Source organism: Phoca vitulina, unplaced genomic scaffold (assembly GCF_004348235.1).
Source record: "Phoca vitulina isolate PV1807 unplaced genomic scaffold, GSC_HSeal_1.0 scaffold7, whole genome shotgun sequence".
Lineage (NCBI taxonomy): Eukaryota > Metazoa > Chordata > Mammalia > Carnivora > Phocidae > Phoca > Phoca vitulina.
In genome coordinates, this window is record NW_022589710.1 from 43258045 (window position 1) to 43276748 (window position 18704).

The 18704-nt window shown below is 47.7% G+C and overlaps 1 protein-coding gene across 12 annotated transcripts in view; it reads left to right on the plus strand.

The window, feature by feature from the left end:
- Positions 1-18704, plus strand: part of RGS6 (regulator of G protein signaling 6) — a 546094-nt gene that overhangs the window by 504772 nt on the left and 22618 nt on the right. For 9 of the 12 annotated variants that reach the window (XM_032405486.1, XM_032405485.1, XM_032405495.1 and 6 more), the window contains exons 16-17: positions 12054-12143; positions 15903-15956. In XM_032405486.1, the coding sequence (XP_032261377.1) occupies positions 12054-12143; positions 15903-15956 (144 nt within the window). Of the gene's footprint in view, positions 1-12053; positions 12144-14048; positions 15842-15902; positions 15957-16121; positions 17557-18704 lie in introns of those variants that run through there. The other 3 variants (XM_032405494.1, XM_032405497.1, XM_032405496.1) reach the window with 3 other exon arrangements.

The following is an 18704-nucleotide window of genomic DNA, read 5'->3' on the forward strand; positions in this document are numbered from 1 at the left end:
CCATCTACTATTATCACTCTGAGCCTGATGTTAGGAAGGAGGTTGTTAGGATGTTAGGAAGTTATTTTAATCTTTTATTATGGAAATATGTAAACATGTGGCAAAGTGGAAAGAGCAGAACAACAAACCTTTACAGGCCCTCATCCAGCCTGAGCAATCATCAATACAGGACTGATCTCATTTCGTCTGTGTCCCCACCTACTTTTTCAGCTACCACTGGGTTATTTTAAAGCAAATCTGAGACATTACATCATTTCATCTGTGAATACCTAGTATGTAGCTTTACTAACACCACTATCACACCTTAAAAATTAGCAACATTCTCTTTAGATCATCAAATGTCATGTAAGTTCAAATTTATGGCAGTGGTATAAATGCCATTTTTTAATCTTTAATTTAAAATCAGAATCCAGGGGCACCTGTGTGGCTCAGTCAGTTAAGCATCTGCCTTTGGCTCAGGTCATGATTCCAGGGTCCTGGGATCAAGTCACAAATCAGGCTCCCTGCTCAGCGGGAAGCCTGCTGCTCCCCCTGCTTGTGCTCTTGCTCTCTCTCTCTCTCTCTCTGACAAATAAATAAAATCTTAAAAAAATAAATAAAATCAGAATCCAAATCAGGCCCACACATTACTGTATATTGACATGTCTTTCACATGCCTTTTAATCTATAGGTTTCTTTTATATCCCTTTACTCCCCTCCCTGCCCCCTTGCAATTTATTTCATGAAGAAATTGTATTCTTTGTCCTGTAGAGATTCCCACAGCCTGGACTTTTTTTTTTTTTTATTGCAGCCCTGTGGTGCTGTTTAACATGTTCTTCTACCCTCTGTATTTCCTACAAATTAGTAGTTTGATTTAGATATTTAATTGGATTTACATTTGATGATCTGTGGGCAAAAATGCTTCATAAATCATGTTGTGCTCTCTTGTCAGAAGGCACATAAGGTCTAGTTTTCTCTCTTTTTGTGATTTTAGCAATTATTGATGTTTATTGCTTAGATCCATTAGTTAATTACTTCATTTATTAGCTGAAATACAAATAATCAAATATATTTCCTATTAGATCGTCCAATAATACAATTTATATAGGAAAGATAGGATAAGTGTTTGCTTCTTTCCCTTTATTTCTTAGTTTTCAAAATAATGAGTGGTTTACTATCATCTTCTAATGGTGACCAATTAGGGTTTTCTGTTTTGCTTTTAGTATCTTTGTAAACTCATCGGTTTAAACATATTTGATGTGTTTTAGTCCATTTGTTTATTATTTTTATTAAGGCTTGGATTGTGCCATCTCTGTCAGTGGCTCCTTTTTACATGATCCTGGTAGTCTTTGATGTCATCCAAATAGCAAGGAAGCTAAGATGTTCCAGGCCTTGCCCCAGACCTGGAATCAGCCATTTCTCCAAGGACCCCTGGTTTCTCTTAGTGGGACATGGTTCTTAGAGACCATAATCTAGGCCCTTGGAGGTGCTCATTGTTCCTGGGCTGGTCATCCTTTCTAGACCTTTTCAGTGGACAGAGCTAGGAAATTAGTGGTTGTTGGTGGTGATTAAAAATACATCATAAGTTCAAACTGATACTTTCTATTCAAATTGAAAAGAACAGGGGATTTTATTTAACCTCTTCTTTTTATATTTGTGCCTCCTTTGTCTATGCTGAGAATCTTGGTTCTCAAGGATGCCAGAGGTGATGGCCTAGTACTTCACGTCATTACTCATGCACTTTCTCCTGCCTTACCACAGAGCAGCCTCAGAGCTCCAGTGCCCACACTAGCAGCAACAAGATGATTATTGCCTGGTTCTTTAATTGCTGCATAGTATTCCATTGTATGGAAGCACCATAGTTTAGCCAACCAGTCCTCTCTTCTTGACATTTATGTTGTTTCTAATTTGAGAAAGATTGGATAGGAAATCTTAGGAAGTCAACAGGTTGTGCCTTGACAAGTTTCTGAATACACAGCCTTCATTAGTACAGTGCTCTGCCATTTTTCAGGTACTTCCACAAATAGGATACCTCATTGTTGAAGCAGAGTGGACTCTTAGAGAAGATACTCATAGCCTCTCTAAGTTCCTCATTATCTGTTAGGATTGGTCTCCTATGAATTCAAATAAAACACTCTTCCTAAACGAACTTGTTTCAACCTGTTCCCTTTTGTTTCTTAAGTGTGTTTCCACCATGAACACACAATATGCTTCTAACTAGCAGTGTGACCTTGGGCAAGTTACTTAAATTCCCTGAGTCTTCCTTTCCTCATCCGTACAACAGAGATACAGGGGTCCCTACGCATGGGGGCAGAAAGGGGACCAGGTGAAATGAAGCACATCAACAACTAAAATGGTCTGGCCCACAGTAAGATAGAATAAACACTATTTTATTTTCCTAATGTGATTAATATTTTTTATACCTTTATGTTTAACACGTTTGGTGAAAAAATTCAAATAATTGCATGTAATTTTAGCATCCAGAGATAATCCCCATTTTAGTGTATTTTTCTCCTCAATTTATGTGTACAAGGTGATTATGCAAATAGTGTTGATTCTGTAACCTGCCTTTTACACTAAACCGGGTTCGATTAAAAAAAAAAAAAAACTAAACTTTTTCTGTAAAGGGCCAGACGGTATAAATTTTAGGCTTTCTGGGTCATATGGTCTGTCACCACTACTCAGTTCTGTGATACGAAAACAGCTACAGTGTAACAACATTACAATGTAAACAGCATAAAGGAGTGGATATGGCTATGTTCCAAAAAATCTTTATTTATGGATACTGAAGGCTCAATTTCATATAATTTTTCATGAAATATTCTTTTTATTTTTTCCAGCCATTTAAAAATGTAAAAACCATTCTTAGCTCGGGGCCAGATGTGAGTTGGAGGCCTGTCACTTGAGACCCCTGTGCTAAACAGTATATCATGAAAATCACTGAAACACTTCAAGAAACCCAGGAAAAGGTAGAAGATAGCAGGTTGGGAATGGTTAATCTTCCATTTCTTTGGGAGAGGAGGTCAGAGGGGCTCTGTCTTGGTGCAGTAGCATGACAAACCCCATCTGCAAATGCGTCCGAGTGGGGGTTGGATGTCACCGATCAGACTGAGGAGAAGTCAGCCAGCCCCATGATGCTCACACCTGGTCAGCACTGCTGCCTGCACCAGCTACACAGGTGTGATTCAGAAGCTTCCAGGTGAGGAAAAGAGCTTAAAATCCTTAGCAGCCCATGACTAGCCTAGACTTGCTCTCAGATCTCCTGACTTGTGGGCCAAGCATCTGCTGCTCAGATCATACTGTCCCCGGATTGTTAGTTGTTGAGGGCTCGGTTGTCATGTTGAGAGCTGGGGAAACTCCTGTCTCTACAGAAGGGTCCAGCCGGGAAGCAGGCTCTGATACTGCTTCTGCCACCTGCTTTGTCTAGGATTGCACATTTAAGTCTTAAGCTTGCTTTCCTCATTTTGCCTATCTGCAAAGTGGGAGTAAGGATACCCAAGCCCTTTGAAATCCTCCCCTATGGGATCAGGAGCTGTGAGTGGCTTCTTCAGCTGGTCCCAAGGGTTCTCAGAAGCCCCTGACAGGGGTCAGAATGCCATAGAGCTGTGAGTGTGTACCCTACTATTAGGGTCAGTAGCCAAAATCAGCCAGATTTATGGGTTCCTTTGAAATGGGGACTGGGGGTGGGGTGCCAGCTCTCTCCAAGGATTTTGTTTTTTATCTGACCACGTGCATTGTTATAGCAAAGTTAATTGCCTGTGTTTGCTTCCTGTGGAAATATTTCACAAGACACCCCATCAGCATGGGCCCCGCATTTGCAACTTGTGTTTTACTGATCCATTTGGCTTTTTTGAAGATTTGGGCCAAGACCAAATCTTCCATAAAGGTCTGTGGGCTGTGACCATAGCCCTCAGCTGTTTGCTGTGTTGTTCCAATTTCACAGATTTAGCTTTGTAAGGGGAGAAAAAAAGAAAATGGGCCATGTTTGGTTTTTTTTTTTTTTTAAAGGACTCCGTTCTTTATGCTAGGGATTGAATTCTCTGTTCTCAACCATGGAGCATCAGAGGACCTGCATTTCCACTCACTTGCTATGTGGTCCCAGGCAAGAATCTTGACCTTTCATGCCTTAGATTTCTTATCTAGAAACTGGGGATGATGTCTTCCGTATAGCCCTCTAAGAATTTTTGAGAAACCAGATGAGCTAATGGCCCTGAAAAAAAGTAAAAAGTGCTACATATTTATGTGTGTGAATTCACAAAAATGAATGGCTCTAGTATTCCCAAGGTCTTCTAATTCCAAGCTAGACCAAATAAGAATTCTCCTAAGATGCCTGCTCATCTAAGGAGGTCTTAGGAGAAAAATGCAGAAAAAGAATGTAGGAGCCAAATGCTGGGGGCCTCACGCAGCATCCTGAGGAATTCAAACTTTCTCACCCTGAAGATAGTAGGAAAGCGTGGATGGCTTTGAGCTAAGAGAGGGTATCAGAGGGTGGTGGGCAGGGTGACCTGGAGCAAGAGAGGTCTGAATCTTAGAGCATGTAATCTAAAGCTTTGCTGGTGGTTTTTGGAGGAGAGAATGAAACCACAGGAATTATTGAGAACCTCAGGCTTCCTCTTGGGGCGTTCACCTCTTTCCAGAGCCTCTGTGGGCTGCAGGAGGGAGATGGAAGTCAGCTGGCTGGCACAGTGGCTGCCTGGCTTCAATTTAAAAAGTCTTGGATGTTCCCAGGAATGTGTCACTGGGCCTGTTCAATCATTCATCGATCTCCCCATCCATTTCATGACCAGTCATTCTCCCATTCCATTTGGGAGACCTTGACCTGTGAGCTGTGAAGTTCTATAGTGAGGGAAATTGCAAAGGAAGTAGGAGGCCTGGATGACTCTTGGCCATCAGGCAGAGCTTGTCTAAGAGCACACCATTCTTTACAAACAAAACAAAACGGGCCTGAAAAAATACTTCATTGAGATTGGATTGGATTGGAAATCTGTCCATCAAATGGACTGACAGTTGAGCTGGGCAGACCAACTCAGCCTTTGGCTCCGTTTCCTGCAGGACCCTGTGTTGGCTTCCTAGCTGTCCAAGCCCCACTGCTTTCCTGCCCTGCAGGAGCTGTTGAAACATTCCACTGAGGCCCCTCTGGGCCTTCCAGCACCTCAGGACTTCAAAGTTCTTTGATGAGAATTTGGTCTTCTTTACCTTTCGTAAGTCCCCACAACACTAAAGTAATGCTCTGCCCACAGCTCAAATTTTTAAAAGATTTCCTTGACAACTGAGTCCAGAATCCTAATACTCTCAGCTGCACCTGTCATTAGAAAAAAGAAGGACAATCTGTCCCTTGGCTTTCCACTTCAAAAAATCTTGCCAAACAACCTTGGGGAACACATATAGTAGGTGATCAATAAATACCAGTTAAATTAAATTTCTACAACATGCCAATTCAGCAAAACTTGGAATACCCACTAAGAGTCAGGTGCTCTAGGCTCTGGGAATATACAGATACATGGGAGGGACCCTTCCCTTAAGTAGACCTCAATCTAAGTTCCTGAAACTCTACTCGGCCATCATCCATGCATGGCATGATCAAAGGGCAACCTCAAGACCAAGATGAGGATGGGTGATGAAAGAGATGAGAAATACACCAACAAGTCTACACCTCCTTTAAACAGACAGGAAGCCTCTAGTCAAAAGTCTCTATTATTATCTCATCTAAGATGTTTAAAAGCAACTTGATTAAGGAACGCAAGATTTCTGACATGTGCTTTGTTTAAGAGGTAAAAGCTTTTATGTGGAGTACACATGTGTGTTTGTCCCAGATTAGTCACAAGTAGAAGTCTTCACACCCTGCTGGAGGCTGGTCACCTTTGCTCTGGTGGTGGAGGTGGTGGTATCGTGTGCCCGTATCACAAGACTGCACCAAGTTTCCTGACATTAATCGTCAATTGGAGGGCATTTCCTGGTAGATTTCCCATGCCAGACATAGTTTAGTAAAGAATGCCATTGCATCGCTTGCTCCAGGAGTTACTCACTTTATTCTGTGGGTGGTTTTATTTTAGGGAGATGAACAGCAGACGGAGGGTTGCATTCTCCAAAAGAACAGATCCGTTGTTTGTGATATGGTTCTGTTTATTACCACACGGACTAGTAGCTCCTAGAGAGAAGGCGCCAGAGAGCTAAATTCCAAAATTTCTTTGTTGATGCTTCAGAGCATAGCTTGCCTGCACCAAACCCCATGACCTTGAAGAGGAAAAGGAAAACACTAGTCTGAGTTAATGCCCATGGTATTTGGGTAGGCAAAAGGCAATACGCAAAGCTGTCTTCACAGCTACCCTTATCTACAGAATAGGGATTGAACAGCGTCAAATGACTGCACCCTTTGGTCAGTTAAATTGAACGTGTTGATACAGATGCTTCCCAGGGTAAAGGCAAATGAGAAAGCGTTCTTACACTCTCTTGTGATTTGAATGCTGCATTACATGGAAACAAGCGTCCTGTGTTCTGCTTAGCAGAATCCAAACGGGGGCTTCTCATTTAATATCCACATGATCCTAGGTGGGTCATCCAAAGCTGCTCCATGAGGACAACAAGCTATCACCTTTCCTGCAAGTGGGTGTCCATACTGCATGGCATGATTTCTGTTGCCTCGCCTACATCTATTCATCAGATACTGATTTAGGACTCACATCAAGTCCTCACCACTGTGCAGTCCCATCTTGTGTCCTCCTGCAGGAGGACACAAGTTTCATGTTGAAACAAGTGCTAATTTCCCCTAGGCCTCAGCTAACCATGCCTAGGGTCTAAAGACCTCTGGTTTACGATATTCAAGGGTCTCTTGAAAGGGATCTCCTGGGTGACTTGCTTTGATAGACCTGCTGCTTATGGCTTCCCAAGAGCCCAGTCAGCCCCAGAGCTTTGCCAGGTCAGGACCTTCCTTCTGGTATGGAAGGCAAGTTGTACACAGTCTGAGAGGTAAGAAACCTGAGCCCGTTGCCCTGAGTGACCCAGCCATCACCATCACTGATGGCAGAGGTAGTAAATGGCTCTCAAAGGGCAGGTTATCTACTACCAGGATGATTCAGATCAGGACCCGAGAGGAGACCCCCTAATGTTTCTGCCAACGACACATTGAGGACCTCTTTTGTCCCAGTCACGCAACACTGACTCCCCTCAACACTCCAACTCAAAGACAATGAAAAGCAACGCGTTGCCCAGGAAGAGTGTGAGCTTTGGAGTCACACAGTTCTGGGTTCAAATCCTAGCTCTGTACTTGGACCAGTCGCTTAACTTTTTAGAGTTTCAGAATCCACATCTATAAAGTGGGGTTGTTTAAATCTAAGCACTGATTCAGAGCAAACAACAGCAACAAAAATTATGTTTTAGAGCAAACAACAGCAACTAAATAATGGCTCTGCTTCACCTTTCTTCCCACCCCAAGGATCCTGCAGTCTTTGGGCTCACGCCCATGTCATCCCTAGCAAGGACAGTCACAACATGAAGGCCAATTATTATTATTACTTTACATGTATAGAGTTTTTATGGTGCCTTCACTTCTATTTCCTCATTTAATTGTGTGATAGACAGGGCCGGGTCCTGTACACCCCCAGGTCTACAGAAGTTGCTGATGGGAGTAAGCCCACCGCAAGGAGCCACGCAAAATTCATGAGTGGCTAGGACCTTTGGCTCCCAGACCAGTCTTGCTTCCACCTGTCTGCCCAGCAACATCCCATTCTACACCACAGCCTCATCTTCCTCCAAGGGATTGTGATGGACCCAGCAGTCCCCAAAGTCTGGATGTTGTTCCAGGAAGTCTGGGTGTGGAGGGCAGAGATGAGGCCCATATCTCTGCAAAAAGAAAAATAGGACACTTAAAAATCACAAGAAGGGCTCTTGGCAGCTGTGCAATGCTCCAGTTGACAAGGTTTCCTACTCCAGGAGGATGTTCAAAAGCTGGGAGATGAGATCGTAGCAGTTTTAGGGACCCACAGCAAAGAGGAAGACATGAGGGTGCTCTTAAGTAAGTCAGCTGCTCCAGCATGTTTGGGGCCCAAGGCCCCAGGCATTTGTCTGATTACCTTCCCCAGTGCTTGTGAGGGTCACTGTGTTTTGCCTAAAAATAAAGGAGATTTCCAAATGAGGACTATCACAGCAAAACATCGATTTGAAGCAGGTGTGGTTTTGAGACAGCTTGCACTTCTTGTTCCTTCCAGCGCCCACATGTGTCTCTCACCCTCCTGGTTCCAGTTGTTGTTGCTTCCGCCTTAACATCCCAGGCAAGTGGAACTCCCCATCCCAACCCTGGGCCCAAAAAGGGAGATGCAGGTGGAATGTCTCATCAGGGCAACAACCCTGTGCTATAGCAGTCAGCCGCTACGGGGGCGTGATTCCCTCCCCACACTGAGAACTGTGGCTAAGATGTTCAGTAGGATTTAGGGCCCTAGAGCGTCAGTTGCTCAGCCTATGGAGAACCGTTCCCACCCTCCCATGTGTCAGGAAGGCATATGTGGACCCTGCTAGTTCTGCTTATTCATAGTTAACTCAGCTATCTCTTTTTGAGGGGGAGAAGGAATAAGGAGGAGGGAGGGAGGAAAGGAATGAAAAAAGAGGGAAGGGAAGAAAGGAGAGAAAAAGAAGAAAGAGGAAGGGAAGGAGCGAAGGATGGGAAGAGAAGATAAGACAAGAAAAGGCAAAGAAGAAAAGAGAAGACGAAACTTCTCTTTCTCTAGCCCCTGAGGAATTCTGTCAGTGAGGGCTTCCTGGTTTTGCCAGTGGCTCTGTGCAGATTCTGGATGTACATTTCCCTTAAGACTGGTTGTCTTCAGAGTAGGCGAAAAAAAGCAGAACCTCCCATAAATCAGTAGAGGTCACTGCCCAGAGCTTTGTACACTTGCTGTCCCTGGCAGTGATAAACTCATTGCATTTGGGAACTGGCCAAAGACCCTGAGTCCCATCTTAATTCTCATTCCCAGAAAAACCTCAGCGCTCCGTTCACCCACCCCCTGTTTACTGTCTTTGTGCTTCTTAGACAAAGCTGGCAAGGAGGAAGGAACAGAGTTCCGTAACTGGGTCTATCAAAGGCCCCATTTCTTGGCTTGGCAGAGCAGAGGAGGGTAGGGGAGAGTCATGGATCTCTAGACTGTGGGAAAGGGAGGCCCAGAGGGGGCGGGGGGACATACCCTACTCTGGCAGAGTGGGTCATCCCATATACACCCATTCCCAGCACCCTGTGTTCACACTTCGTCTTTGGAGCCCTTAGCTCAAATACACCCCCAGGTCTACAAAAGTTGCTGATGGGAGTAAGCCCACTGCAAGGAGCCATGCAAAATTCACGAGTGGCTGGGACCTGAGACTGCTTTGGGAGTTGTAGTCTATCACTTTGTGCATCCATCTTGCCTCGTGGCATCTAAGCTTTATGACAGCAGGGACTTAGTCTGTCTTGTTCAGGCTGTCACCTCAATGCCTGACAGAGTGTTCGTACCTAGTAGATGCTCATTAAATATTTGCTGACTCTGTGACTAAATATTTAGACATGTGCTTTATCCTGCTCTTTTTTAATTGACAAGTTCTTTCTTTTAATGGACCAGGCTTTTCCATCCCATAGTGAGGCTGGAGGAATTAGCTAGATCAGGGGTGAAATTTGTTGCCACGGCCAGAAGTGCTGGACGAGGAGAGATCTCCTTACTTCTCTTGAGGCAGTAAGGGGGTATTTTGTGAGATAGACCGGGATCTAGATTCATCTGAGAAGCCAGGATAAGAAGCAGGGACCTGTTACCTTGGAGAGGGGTTTGGAGAGGGTCCAGGCATGAGTTATAGGTCTCTCCCGATGACTCAGGAGCCACCTGCCTCTGTCAGCCAGACACAAGCGATGCCTGAGACAAGAAGAAAGAGACAGTGAGTCATTAATATTTGTACCTATGATTTAAATGGTAGAACAATTGAAAGAGCCCACACATGAAAACAAAGACCAATGCAGTGCCTCAGCCTAAGCTCTGAGGCCATTAGAGATGACCCGAGATGCTCCCATGTGGGATTCCTTCAAGCTGAGTGCCAGCCCCACTCCCCTTCCACGCAGAGGGCAGGAACTGATGTGAGCAGAAAGCACAAGTATGGTGCCTGCAAACTCGCCGGATGTTACTCACACAAGCACGTCAGTGAACCTGGAAACAGTGTCACTAACATTGAACCCTGTACTGGACGCTGTACCCATACAAGAGATAAAGACATATTGTTTCTACCCTCAAGGAACTTACACTAAAGTGGGCTGGATTTTTGTCTGAAAATTGCAGGAAAACACTAGGTGAAGCATGTTCTCACTAAGTTTATGAAATGCACCACGTCTGGATTATCAAAGTCGGTTCAGATCCAAGCCACTGTTGAATTTTGCTTGGCTCCTTGCAGTGGGCCATCCCGTTAGCCAGCTCACACCCTGCTTTTGTAAATATGGGGGCATCACAGGAAGAATCACGCTGGTGCCCAAGCTGAAGATGAGTTGGAGAAGGATCCACACGTGGCCAAGGACTTGCTTGCTTTCTGCTCTCACTTTCTTTTGAGGTGGGAAGGGAGAGGCTCCCAGCAAGCCCTCGCCATTGTCCCGGGTTCCTCTGGGTTGCAACAACAGCCTGGCCAGGCATCTATAAAATGTGCCCCCCAGCTGAGGGGAGGCTGCCCTTCCTCCATCCTCCCCTGAGAGGCAAGTACCCAAGGAAGAGGTCCTTAATGACCAGTCTCACCTCTCAACTGAGCACTCTTTCCTCACTGACCAGCTCTTCATTCCCCCGAGCCCTGAGGCCCTTGTCCAGCTTCATGGGATGAACAATGCTTGTGTATAAGAGAAGATGCTTCCTCTACCAGGCCAGCCTCTGCCAGCAATCCCATCCTCCCTAGTGAAAGCCCACCATTCCTCTTAACAGGTCCTCTCTTGGGACAGCCAGGCTCTTCTGGACCACTGAGCCACATTTATCCCATCATAACTGATAAATAATGTTTTTCCCATCAACAAATGCCCTTTTTTAAGGTACCAGGCTTACCCTGCCCCTGGTGAGGACAGATCTGTGAGGAAGGGCCCACAGACTATAGGAATTAGCTGGAAGTCAAGGGTGAAATTCATCACCAAGGCCAGAATGCAAATGCCTCTAGAAGCCCGGGCGAAGAAGAGAGGGCAGCACGCCATAGCATCTGCCCCTCCTGGATGTAAGCCTTAGGCCAGGCGTATTTGCTCACGTGCCCTGTAAATGGTTGCCAAGGGCACACTCCCAGGATAGGAGGGTGGCCCTAACATGCACAACTGACCTAATTGCACCGTGGCCTATGGAGTTCTTTTTTTTTTAATTAAGCTTTTTAATTTACATGCAGCTGTAAGACGTACAGAAATGTGCCAGTTACCCAGTTTCCCATAATGGTAACATCTGCAGAACCATAGGATGATATCACAACCCTGATGTTGACATTGCTACAACCACCAAGTGTATCAGATTTCCCAATTTTACTTGTACTCTTGCGTGTGTATGTGTGTGTGTGTTTAGTTCTGTACAGCACCATCACCCCAAGCATCCTTCCTATTGTCTTTGATAACCACACCCTTCCTTACCCCCTCCCATCCTTAGCCCCTGGCAACCACTCATCTGTTGTCTAGTTCTATACTTTGTCATTTTAAGAATGTTATACCAGTGGAATCATCCAGTGTGTAACCTTCTGGGGATTGGCTCTTTCACTCATCATAATTCCCTCGAGATCCATCCAAGTGGTTGGGTGTACCAGTACTTTGTTCCTTCTCACTGCTGTGCCTGTGGTTTTAATCATTAAACAATATTGCATCTCAACATGGCGCCAAGGCCCAATTACAAAGCCTTTGGGACATGATCCTCGAGGAGATTTTATTCTAAGGGAGAAAATATATTTTGTTTGGTGTTTCTGGGTGGGAAAAGAAAACAAAGCAAACATATCACAAGTGTTTCTAGATCCATGCAAGCGTACCCCAGTTTGTCTCTTTCCTGAAACAGTGGCCAGTTGGGTTGTGACTCCCCGTCCTTTGCAGTAGCTGACCGTTCTCTCTTGTGTCTTCCCGCCTCCGTCCTTCCCAGGAACACATCTACAAGTTGATGAAGAGTGACAGCTATGCCCGCTTCCTCCGGTCAAACGCCTACCAGGACCTGCTGCTGGCCAAGAAGAAGGTAGATCTTTGGGAAGGGCAGGCCTGCCTTTCTTAGCACTGTTGACCCTTCCCTGCTGCTTGCTCCTGGCGTCAGATGACAGTATCATCCCTTGGGTTTTTTATTTTCTCTTTTCTTCTTTCCCTTCTCTATCTGCTCCCCCTCCAAGGGAAGACACACAAGTAGAATCGTCACCATCCCAGCGCACCCCCAAGGTCCAGGGTGTGGCATCCTGTTTCCAAGTCCCCATTACCTTGGCCTGCGCGTTCGGCCCACAGCAGGGGGTGTGACCAAGTACTAAGGCCACAGTGGCTCAGCACAAGAGTTCAGGACTGGCGGTGACGCCCACGAATCCCTTAGGAAACCAGAAAGAGCCCCTCACTGCAAAGTCCGGCCCCCTTCACCACAGACTTTAGATAAAGTTTCACCAGCTCAGCGATGAGGATGAGGCAAGGATCAGGGCAACCCCCTCACTGGGTAGAAAACCTTACAGGTTTCAAGCCCTCCCCCCCAATCCCCAGTCTAGCCCCAGAAGTCACTGGTGGAATCGTCCCCTCCCTGATGCCCCACAGTGTTTGCCTTATCTTTCAGCCATCAAATAACTGCACTCTAGCTTCGTATGCCTCCTCCCCTCAGAGTCAAGCCTTGATTCCCTGCAGCCCTTGGTGTCTGGATTGGGGGGCCCCAGGGACCCTCAGCATGTAGGTGACGAGGGGCAGCTGAAGCAGGAAGAACTCAGCTGGATTTCTGGGCGGAGGGAAGGAAGAGCCGGGAGGGGCCTGGGGTCTGGGAAAGGGGAGGCAGGAGAGATGGTCCGGGATTCCTGAATGCCTGCAAACTTTCTGCGCTCTGCAGCTTGGCTCCAAGGCCCCCATGTGGTTAAGTGTGGCTCCCCTTGCACCCAAATCCACAACGTCCGTGCCACGCTGCTTAGGACTACGGGCATCCCCTCGCCCCCGCTCACAGCCTGCGGAGCCCAGTCCCGAAGCTTGCGGTTGTCCACCCACACGCCCTCTGTCGGCTGCCTCTTCCTGCCACGCAGCCCTCCTCTTTGTGTACTGTCTGTCTGTCTCCCTCGTGTGCCAGGACCCTGTCTGCGCATCTGGTTGGTACCCTCTAACTCCAGAGTCTAGAAAAGCATTTGTATCCCGTTCTCCTGCCCTTAGGTAGCCCTGAGAATATCCCCGAGAGTCTGAGGAAGGAAAAGGGACTTCTGGAACACCCAGACTGTCAGAAACCCAGCTTTATTGGTTGCCTGCACTCCTTCCAACAAGTGTCACTACTTGATGGAAAATGTGAAGCCTGGCCTCTTGCCAGCTCCCTTGCAGGAGGGTGTAGGTATTGGGGCTCTGATGGAGGGGAACATCAGATGCCCATTTTTTCAAGAAAAGCTATGGACACTTCTGGTATCTCTAGCCCAGATCTCATGGGAGAAGGTCAAAATGAATGTTCCTATTTCTCGTGGCTCAAGACCCTGAACTGATCCCAGTTTGGAAAACTTCTAAGGTTCTAGCAGTCTGGCTCATCTGGGGCCATCTACATGCCCAGGAGAGTCCAGAAGCCATTCCATCCTCTTACGGGTCTCAACACAAAGGGGAAACACACTCCGGCTCGGGGAGTGGAGCTGATACACCTGTGCCCACGGGTCCTCCCATAAGGGGAGAACTTCTCAAAGGAGATCCCTCGTGTGAGGAAGGGACCCACGGCTTGCCTGTGAAATGTTACATGTGAAACTGATTAGAACGAGCCTCCCAGCCCCCAAATGAAGGGATGTCCTTTGGCAGAAAAGCTCTTGCAGATGCCAACACCCTTGCAATATCCAGGGGTTAATTGTTTCCAAAAAACAGTGACAAAACCTACTTTTTCTTCCATTTCTCCCTGAGAGTCTCCAGGTGTGGATTGGAGTTGTAACTCGGTATTTTTCAGGTAGGCCTTCCCTGATGTCAGAGATGGGCTTGCTGTGTGATATCAATGTCCAGGTCATAAAGGTATGTGAGGGTCCCACGCTCCAGCTACAAGAGGGGACCTGGATCTCACCTCACTTTTCTGCTTCTCCATCTCGTGATGGAGTCTGGAACCACAGCCTCCTGAACCTTCCTCCCTAGTTCATCCTCTGTCCTAATATTGTCAAAGATAAGGTTACCTGCTCCGGCAAACCAGGTTCTCAAGGGGCCGGTGAGCTGGGTTTCGAGTGCTCCTCCGGGACGTGCAAGGCAGGAACCCGAATGAGGCAGGCTGATGGCAGCCCTCTGTGAGCAGCAACCCAGTAGCCAGAGGACAAGAGTGACAAGCACACCGTGCTAGCTGCAGGGCCCAGGACCAGCCTGCCCCCAGCCGAGCGTGTGCTGCTTGGGCCGCGCACAGGATTGAAGCTGAGTCCCGCCGTCCCCAGAGCTGAGACTTGGTACGGTAACCTTCGGCTCCTTGTGTGAGGAGAAAGACCAGCCTGGCTCTGCCGTGGTGTGTCGTGTGTGTGTGTGTGTGTGTGTGTGTGTGTGTTGTGTTTTCCTTCTGCGACGTCCTGTCTCCCCGCAGCCAGGGGAAGGGATAGGGGCGGGACCACCACCAAAGAAGCCCTCTGACCTTGACCGCACAGACAGATGGCTGCCCTTTGCCCACCCCTCTGCTTTCGGCACCCTGCAGACCCACAGGCACCTGGCTGCTTCTTCAGCTCTCCGGTTTCCATTTTTGCTGGGTGTGTGTGTGTGTGTGTGTGTCCATGTGAGTGACTCTACTCTCCAAATTTCCCAGTCTCAGACTCAGGACCCTGGAACAGGGCTCTAGGATCAACTAGCCAGTATTTGGGATGTAATTCTCTCCCAAACCTTTTCGCAAAGCAGGAAACTTAGGGAGAGGGTCAGGTGCACACGACACCCTCCTCTCCTCCTATGGTAGTGTGTGGTAGTGAGCGACTAGGCCTGGAGAGAGGATTCAAGGGCTTTGCCTCTTCTTGCCCCTGGCAAGGGCTCCTTAGCTAGGAGTTCTCCACGGGGGTCCCTGAGCCTCCTGTAGCCGGCCCTGCGTAAACCTCGGAAGGGGTCACCTGCCTACAGACTGAGAGAGCACTTTCTGTCCGAAACACTCCTTCTGAGGCGCAAGACCCTGTGTCAACAGAGAGGACGTGGGTAGACCCTCCTTGCTCTAAGGACACAGAATGAAAGTCAGCAGGGGCCCAGTAAGAAGTCACTGCAGCGAGCGAACTTTCTGGCTGCGTCTGGGTGGGGAAAAATCTGAGAGTCCTAAGCCCGACTCCCGGAGGCGTTGATGACCTCACCTTGCCCACGGCCACTTCCTGGTGTCCCATCAGGATCCCCTGCCTACACCCAGCCTTCAGGAGTAGTCTGTTCTGGGTCCCCACTTGGGACCCCCAGGTGTGTGCCTGCAGCCTCGGGGACACAAACCGGGGGCTCCAGCCCACGAGCATAGCCAGTGGGAAGCAGGGAGCAGACAGCTCCCAGGGGCCGACAGTGGCTCGTGCAAAGGCACAGAGGCTCCGACTCCGAGCCCAACAGCACCAATGGCCCCTTAGAAGCAAACACCCCTGTCTCCTAACTGCGCCACGGACGCAGCACCATCTCTGGCGGGCTTCCGTTTGCTGTCTCTCCCGCTGACTCTCACCTACGGCGCTGGCTGCTTCTCTTTTCCCGTTTTTCGCCCTGTTTTGCTGTTGTTTTTGTTCATTAGCTGCCGCTGCTGCTGTTTGGAAACCACATGTAAGCTGAAGAGTTTTTTTTTTCTGTATTTTTCTCCCTACCTTTTTTTTTTTTTTTTCCCCTAAAGCCAGAAAGTGAGCAAGGTCGTAGAACTTCCTTAGAAAAGTTCACTCGCAGTGTGGTAAGTTCAGCTGGTTTTCTTCCCTTAACGTTTCTTCTGGTTTTTCTTTGTTTCTTCAATTTTTTGTTGTTGGTTGTCGTTTCCTTCGGGGTGGGAGGGAGTCCAGTGCTTTCCCCACTCGATACACCCTTTTTCTTTTGCGAGCGTCTGCGGCTTCTCTTCTAGGGACGGGTTTGCAAACCCCAAGCAGCTCCCTCTGCAGAAGGTGCACACACAGCCACCCAGCCACAGGCCTCGCATTTGATCTTCTGCTCGGGGCTTTGAGGAGGAAGGACCCTGCTGCCCTTGGGGCTGCACGGCGTGTGCATCTTCCGCGGCAGCCCAGGGAGAAGGCCATCGAACTGTACCATGAAATAAATTGGCTCAGAACCATAGCTCATCTAAAAAAAAAAAAAGAGAGAAAATTCCAAATTGCCCTCTGTGAGTTCTAGCAATCACACAGGTGCAGGTCGGGAGCTGATGCTTCTCTGTAGCGGCTTTTGCGGGTGCCGAAGGTGGCCGTGCTGCATGGGTCCTGGCGATGCGGTCTAGCTGGCGTGTGTGTTGGTGGCCTCTGCATGAGATCCGACGTCCCTTACAGTCCCTGTCAGCCTCATCCGCATAGTGGGACAGGGAGAGAGGCAGTAGCCGTGGGGTGGAGGAAGAAGCAAGTCCCCGAGCTGTCCCTGTGCTCCCCGGGACAAGGCCTTATCAAGCTCCCCGGGCCTTGACTGTGACCGAGGGAGTAAAGGTGGGCTATAGGTTCACTCTTCTTGTAGGGGAGGGGCCTGTTACTCATGCACATCCAGCTTCGAGGGGGGTAGAGAGCAACACAGTGGCAGCTAGGAGACCCCGTGGTAAGAGGCGAGAGCACTGAATGAGTAGGGCCTTCCCCGTGGCGCCTGGTGGAGGCTCTGTCCTGTGGTCTATAGAACAGCACAGACCCATCTCTCCTCTTCCTGCCATTCTCTCCAAGATTCGAGCACAGGGCTTAGTGTACAGGAAGGCCTTGGTCTCACTCATTCACTCGCTCATCAAAAACAAGCTGCTGAGTTCATGGGACCTAGCCTGCACTGTTCACATCAAACCAGTGAGTAGCAAAATGGCAGCCAGGGAACAGGACTCCCATGCATGGAACTGGCCCTACTTCCCTTGCCAAAGGACAGAAACCCACTGATGCTGACTTGCCCTTTTCTTCCCCCTCTGTTGAAGGTCCTTGTAAACCTGACTACCCCCTTGTGATCTATATCTTTACTTCATCTTTTTAACATAAATTCTAAGAATTCTGGGTTGAAAGCAACCTGTCATAGCTAGATGCATTTTAACGGAATTTAAACATGATTTTGAATTTGCTAGATGTAAACATCACAATAGCTGTGGTAGGGGGCGATTAAAATATGAGTGCTCGTCCCTTCTCTTCTTGGGTCCTCTCTCTCTCTGGCCTTCCCTCATGAGAAATCAGAACTTGCTGAATGGAAGACCTGCTGGTCCCTGGTGTGTCTTCGTGGCTGGTTTGCCATGGCTCTGTGGCTTCACACACCAAGAAGGTGCCACAGGCTCTCAGGCAAGGCCTACGGGAGTTTCTCCACCCTGGAGGCCCTATGGAGAGTGGTGGGAACCCACCCTTCCTTATTGCTTTTGAGGTGCACACTGTGGGTAGAGGATGTTTAAGGACTTTGTTGACAAACCCAGAGTGTACTGGGAGGCCAGTTGGACCACTGGGTGCAAACTGCAGGAGAGGAGAACCCCCACAGCCCTGTGGAGGCCCTTCAGGTAGACCGTGTAGGCTGAGGGTGTGAGAGAGGAAGGCTGGTACCCAGACAAGATGTTCAAACATCTCCAGGCTGCTTTTCACAAGAAGTGGGTATCGGGAAAGGCAAGAATGATCTCAGTGAAGCTCTGTGAAGAGCTTTTAATGATGTCTCTTCATCCCAGAAGTAGTGTTGGGTCAGTGGTTCTGCAAAGTCTGTTAACAAAGCATTTAGAACGAGAAAATACCAGACACCTTCCAAGTGTCTCAAGTGTGCATGTGGGACAAATTACAGAGATGTTTTCAGGGCTAGCTGAAGGAGAAAAATCTTCCAAGCTCCTGAGATTTTTAGCATCTATATGATAAAAGGTCCAAACTTCAAAAAAAGTTTATAAATTCCCTGCTGTTCTTTTGTGAAGACTCTAATGGGCGGTGCATTCCGATCTTTTGGTTCCAGTGGTGGAAATGGATTTGCATCGATGCAGCCGTGCTCCCTGTGCTCTGGGGGCAACACCACCTACCCACAAGATGTGGCCGTGTCTGAGGAAATGGTCTATGACTGTAGAATAGTGGCAACTTTCAGAGTACCTGAGGCTGGAACCCAAGAACTTGGTCTAAAACATCCCAGTGTTCTAATCAAATGGAATTAACCAACCAACCAATATGCTTTTCAATCTGGTAGCCATTTTCTATCAAAGTGCTAGACCTCTCTAAAGGGAGATCTATATGAATATGTCATCTCCTACCTCCTGCAAACTATAAAACTCAACTAGTTGAATAGTTGCTTTCCCCTGTCGCTGGGAAAGATGTGTCAAAAGACCATCCATGTCATGGGACTAATAATGGAAAAACTAAGGAGTAAAGCTACACAGTTCATAGACCAAGGATGTGAACCAGCTGCCATTTAGGACTAATCGGTGGCAAGAGGCCTGGATCCAGGTGGTTGGATAGCTCAGTCGGCTGTTCTCCCATGCCAGTGTCCTTTCTTTTCTTGATAAAAGAGAAAACTTTGGAGAAAG